General features: G+C 36.4%; 1 protein-coding gene across 14 annotated transcripts in view; it reads left to right on the forward strand.

The window, feature by feature from the left end:
- Positions 1–5,096, forward strand: part of CLASP2 (cytoplasmic linker associated protein 2) — a 144,966-nt gene extending 139,870 nt beyond the window's left edge. For all 14 annotated transcript variants that reach the window (XM_080385871.1, XM_080385865.1, XM_080385876.1 and 11 more), the window contains 4 exons: positions 302–430; positions 2,153–2,359; positions 3,478–3,594; positions 4,342–5,096. In XM_080385871.1, coding sequence (XP_080241997.1) covers positions 302–430; positions 2,153–2,359; positions 3,478–3,594; positions 4,342–4,428 — 540 coding nt within the window. In that variant the 3' untranslated portion in view covers positions 4,429–5,096. The remainder of the gene's footprint in view (positions 1–301; positions 431–2,152; positions 2,360–3,477; positions 3,595–4,341) is intronic.
- Positions 5,097–6,190: the final 1,094 nt, after the last annotated feature.

Below are 6,190 nucleotides of genomic sequence, written 5' to 3' on the forward strand. Positions count from 1 at the left end.
TCAGCACTTGTGAAGAGTAAAATTATTTGCAACTTAACTTCTGGGTAGCACAGATAATTCAGGTGGTGTATCATAAACATGTTGTTAACTTAATTGAGTTATCTGCAAAAAGAAATCAAGAGGAGTGATAAACTTGAGATTTTCTAGCTTTATTTGTTAACACTATGTTTATATTGTATATATGTGTAGTGCATAATATGGTATTTTTCTTTTATCAAAGACTTCCAGCTGCTGAACAAATGTTAAAACATATGTCTGTTTAAAGATATGTAACTCATTTATTTTAATATTATATCTTCAGCATGCAATTAGAGCTTTGGCACTGAAAGTTCTAAGAGAAATTCTAAGAAACCAGCCAGCAAGGTTTAAGAATTATGCAGAGCTCACAATCATGAAGACGTTAGAAGCACATAAGGATCCTCATAAGGAGGTTAGTAATCAGTTATTCCATTTGTTTGAGATTATGACAAATTGTTACATGTCCAAAAAATGTTGGAGAAACTAGTCAGATCTTATCGAGGAAGTAATCTATTTAATAGTCAAGCATGTAGCTGTTATTAGTTAACACTGGTATGAAAAAAAAACAAAAAACCCACCACCAAAACCAAAACAACTGCAGTTCTGTGAGCTCTGAAATGCTTAATCAGCCCTAACAACAGTTGCCTTATGTGCCATCCAGGAGGACACAGTAACATAGGATATGTTACTATAGCTCTTCAAGGAATAGCTGAATGGAGTTTTTTCCTTGTATCCTATCTTAAGCCAAATATAGGTGTCCTGGAGCTCCTCAACAAGCTTTTGGATTTAGTTAGGGTTCATGGTTGACAGATGGGACTGAGCATGGCAGGGAATTGTCAACCCTTTCTATTTTTAGCTACCTCTGCACCATCCGAGAGCATGGCTTTGAATGTTGTTAGGGGAAAACACACAGGAACATCTCAAAGGGAGGAGGTGGCTGTTGCTGAGAACAGTGAGGGCATTCAGAAGTAGAAGGGTAACTGTAATCTCTACTCAGAAGTATTTGTAATACGTACATACGCAATAAAGGATAATGCATGTATATATAAGAAACACAAATACAGTAACCACCCCAATGTTAAATAGTTCACATCAGCGTCACTGATGCTATGGAAGGAGTCCAGGTTTATTATTAAATGAGTACATCCTTCTCCCTGCCCTCCCCAGCAAGGGCACTTACTCTATATGGAACTTACTGTGGAGTTCCAGGTTTTGAAGTTTGACTGCAGTTCCTCATGGGAGGAACTTTTGTCACTCATCTGATACTTACTTCTCTTTTCCCTGCACCCTCTTTATGTGTTTCATATACTGTATTTATTACAGTGTCTTGTCCCTGTGTTTCCTTCTCTGTTACAGTGTTTTTTCTTTCCCTTGGTTTCGTGTATGTGAGTGTAAAGGGGACAAGGATGGAGAGAAGCAGTTATGGGAGGTTTTTGTACACCGTTGAAGTACAAGCCACTGATTTTGTACAGCGGTTTGTCTTATTAGATGGCAGACACCACAGCTGTGCTGCTATGGTCACATGTGGATTTTCTCTGTTGTGTCCTAAGCCTCTGTAGCTATTGACTTCCTACATAATTACTCTTGTTCTGCTGCTTCTGCATATTCTTCAGGCTTAAAGTACTGTCTTGACATAGTGCCTTTCAAACTTAGAGGCTAGTGAAAAACTGCTAGGCTGACTTCTAGAAGTAGCAATCTAGGCATGTGTTTAAAATGTTTTTGAGATGAATGTGAAAGTGTATTTTGTCAGTTATCACTAACCTAACAAGCACTAACAAACAACACAAGAAATTACAGATTCACAAAGGTGGTGATACTTCAATATGTAGTTGGAGGGTTTTGCAGAACAGAGAAACTCCAGATCTAATTCAGCAAGCAGGTTTGAAAAACTGATATGCCTGTTGCTGAGGTCATAATTAGCCACAAAATTTTGGGAAGAGTCTTTGTTTTGGGACAGTATGTACAGCGATTGGAATCTTGTAAACAGATTTTCAAAGGGCTTTTCATTCACATATTTCTACAATATTTTAGAGCTCTTTCTTGGTAGGAAATTTTTATGTTCAAGATCATTACTGCCAGGTAACAGCCTCCTGTAAATCATTCTTCCGTGTCTTTTACTTACTCTTTTTAATAGGTGGTGAGATCTGCTGAAGAAGCTGCCTCCATGCTGGCGACTTCCATTAGCCCAGATCAGTGCATCAAAGTTCTCTGTCCAATTATCCAAACTGCAGATTACCCCATTAATCTGGCTGCAATCAAAATGCAGACAAAAGTCATAGAAAGAGTATCTAAAGAAACCCTTACTCAGCTTTTACCAGAGATTGTGCCAGGTCTAATACAGGTAAGGAGAGAAGAAAGAAAAGGGGTGGGGGAAGGAACAAATAATAAAAAAAAAAAGACACTGTATATGTAAGACTTGCAAAAGCATTTTAAAAATAATATCACTTGGCTCTCATGAAGGATTTTATTTCTCTGATAGCTGATGGCTTCTTTGACCCAGAATAACTCAGACAGTGGGGACAAACTCTTGAGTGGCAGGTAGCTAAATTAAAACCAATTAGGACTCAAAGGAAATCTCAGCAGGATATAAAGTACTGGTTATAGTTAAGCTTGGTACGTACTTCTAGTTATAGTTTTTTGTTGTTTGTATTTTTTTCCAAGCTGTAGTCATTTTGTACCTGTTGTATATAATTATAGGGTTTTATCACTTGGGGTTTAAGGGAGGCGAGAGGAAAGAAGCATTTGATTGGAGAAAGTTAAGTAAAACAGGAAAGATATCATGATATCTCTTCCTTTGTCTTTAAAAATGTATGTACACCTTATCAAGAGCCAAGATACATTACTTTGCACATGATGGATAAAGGCTTCAGTTTCACAGCTGGATTCTGCAGATTTTCTGTTTCTAATGAGTGTGATTCATTTGTACATCTGCAGGAAGGCAGAGGCATAGCAGGGGCCCTCTGAGAATCGGGTGTGAGTGAAACAGCCAGGAATGGGGTACTAGCAGAGTGGCAAAACAAAATCAGTAAGGAATGAGATCAGAATTAACAAAAGATTCTTGACATGTTAAGAGAATGCTTCTTTCAGAGTAAGGAAGATTTAAATTGAGTGGTCTTCTGCTTTAAGTAAATATCTGTATAATATACAACAATTTCTCTTACGTACAGCCCTATTGCACGACAGCAGCTCTGTTTTCAGTGTAACTTATGAACAGGATTGTGTGAGTTTTAGTTTCAGTCTGGAAAATGATTATCAATGGTGATTAATAAGCAGCCTGCTTTTTAAGTGCATGCTGTGTATTTGCGTGTTTGTTTTTTTGTTGGAATGCTTCATTGGGCTACACTAGCATTAATTTACTGTAGACTTCAATGTATTTATTATAGTAAATAAGTAAATAGCTTTCTGAGGCTTTTAATCATTAACTGATAAGGTATTAATGTTAATTTTATTGCTTTCTAGGGTTATGATAATTCAGAGAGCAGTGTTCGTAAGGCATGTGTTTTCTGCCTTGTAGCCATTCATGCAGTAATTGGTGATGAACTAAAACCACATCTCAGTCAACTCACTGGCAGCAAAGTAAGTAAAAGATACCATTTAAAGAGATTTTGTTCCGTAATTGCATGTATGCATTTGCATTCTGGTTGGAATTGCCAGGAAGTTTCATAAAAGTATATACTTGAATTAGAATGTTGGGGTTACTGCTGAAACCCGATGAGGATTAGTATAACTAATTCATCATTCATCATAAAATGTTCAAAACTGATATTCCATAGATCTTTATGCAAGTGTATGAACTATACCATTAAGAAAAATACTAAATTACATTTCTTACTGCTGTTCGATGGATTTAGTCACTGGTTGTATCCCCAGTAGTAGTTAGTGATTATGGCTATACTCCACATAGCTTTTCCTATCAGTATTTCTTGTCTCATTTTCATGCAAGTTCGAATTGCTAAGTACTACACCAACAACTCTTAACTAGAGGTTTAAAACCTCAACATTAACTCAAAAGGAAAAAAACCACCAACCTGACCTTATTTAGACCAGCATTGTAATTTGAGGAGAATATTCCATCCATTTTTATCTAGCTAGCTTAGATAATTCTCTTCTTTACATTCTTAAAGAAACTTGAGCAGTTTCTTGTGACAAATTTTGTTGTGCTTGATACTTTCATTGGCAAGTATGTTACCTTTGAATCAACTGTGTAAAATACAATTTTGCTTTTGGGAAAAAGAAAATAGTTTAATGTCTCCTTTGTTGTACTTTTTCCTGTGGTCTGTAGTTTGCAAATACTGAAAGTGAATTTCTGGCTTAAATTTGCAGATGAAATTATTGAACCTTTACATCAAACGTGCACAAACAGGCTCGGGACCAGGGGATACAACAGCAGATATGTCTGGACAAAGCTAATGAAGCTGACAAGAGTTAACCAGGTTTCCTAAAGCAAGGGCAAGGCCCTCTTCAGTGAAAGGAAAATTCTTAACATACAACTTTTGGAACTTTTTTCCTTGGGTTTTTTTTTTTCCCTTTCTTTTGTTGTTTTTTGGTTTTGGTTTTTTTTTTTTCTTTAACCAACGGCTGTCCTCAGCCTGCATGTGACTGTTGCAATAGAATTATTCCAAATCCAAGGAAAAACAGTATTAACATCAGTTGATCAAAGCAGAAATAAAATCTAAAAATAATCTAATCCATCAGTTATCCTGTTCAAAATCCTCTGTGTCTTCCCATTAACTTTTGCCAGTGTTATTGTATTAAAAAAAAGATTTTTTTAATGCTAATTAAAAAGGTATGCTTTAAGCTTCAGAAGTTAAAATATAAATTCTGTTGCTTTTACTCAGCTGCAGATAACATTACTTTTTTGTTGCTGTTTTGTTTGAGTATCATGTCCTTCGCTAGAAACCAGAAGTGATGTGAAACAAGAAGTGATGTAAAACAAGGCTGAACTAGTCTGAACTGCAGTGAGACTCGTTCACTGTGTTGGTGGTTCCTCATCTTTCTTACAGCTTGTTTGGGATATTCTGGAGATTGAGAAATATGCCTATAAAAAAAGCTGGATTGATCCAGTTCTGTAAAAGTGATATTGTTCATTGGTTGTATGTTTGTTGCATAAATAAGAATTTAGTGTGCGCAGCAGAGGACTGGTACAACCAGTACTTCTTAATGTGGAAGACAGCCCTTCCAGGGTAGCATTGCCGACCTGGTGATAGTGTGGCAGTCTGCTTTCTGGCAGCAGAGTTAATGGTCACTTGATGGACGTGAACCATCCTTGTCACCTTTCGTTCTTCAAGCAGGATGCTTCAGAATGGAGTGCTCTGCCCAAGCATGCTCAGTATGTATTTATCTTTATCACTAGAATGTTTCCTCTCAACCTAATTGCTGGAACAAGTAGTCTTGTATTGTAACTCACATGGGATTTTGACAGCAGTGCAGAAAACTATTTATTCGTTACCTTCCTAAAAGCACCAAGATTTTCTGCATTGAATTTAAATGGGGGGGAGGGGGAATAGTCACAAATGCTATTGATCTTGCCACCTTTTAATTTAAAAAAAATATATATATTTTGGATGAGTTGGGAAAGCTGCACCAAATTATTTGCATGGTTTTCTTGAATAGCATCCTCAAGACCCATCTGGATTAAGGTGTGGAAATGTTTCCAGGGTTTGTTTTTCCATTTTTGAAAAAGAGTTAGTTTATTGTGAATAATGGTTCTTTGTATTTATGAACTTGATAATGGAAAGAGAACAAAGATCAAGTAAATGTGTCCCTAAATGTTGTCTTTTTCTTTTTTTTTTTCTTTTTTTTCTTTTTTTATGTCTTGGATATAAGTAGCAAGCTAATTTAACTGAGAACTGGGATGAAACAGTGCCCTTCCCAGGAATGGTGAAACTTTTTTTCCTGACTTTTTTGTTTTCCCCTCCCCTTTGACTGTGATGTTGTCTAGTTGTAGGAAGTGTATCCTGATAAGAGAGAAAATAGCGGTGCCAAGGATGATGATCTATGCTAGGCTAAAATTCTCTCTACCTCTTCAGGGTGACTAATTTTTGACTGAGCTGCTGCATATAGCACCCGGTGGAAGAACTATCTACAGAAAATCTTTTTTTTTTTTTTTATCTCTCTTCCAAATTATCACTTAATGTGTATTCAAAACTCTTCTTCAACATTGCAGCCAAAT

This window comes from Falco punctatus (genome assembly GCF_963210335.1).
Source record: "Falco punctatus genome assembly, chromosome: 4".
In the NCBI taxonomy this organism is placed as follows: Eukaryota; Metazoa; Chordata; class Aves; order Falconiformes; family Falconidae; genus Falco; species Falco punctatus.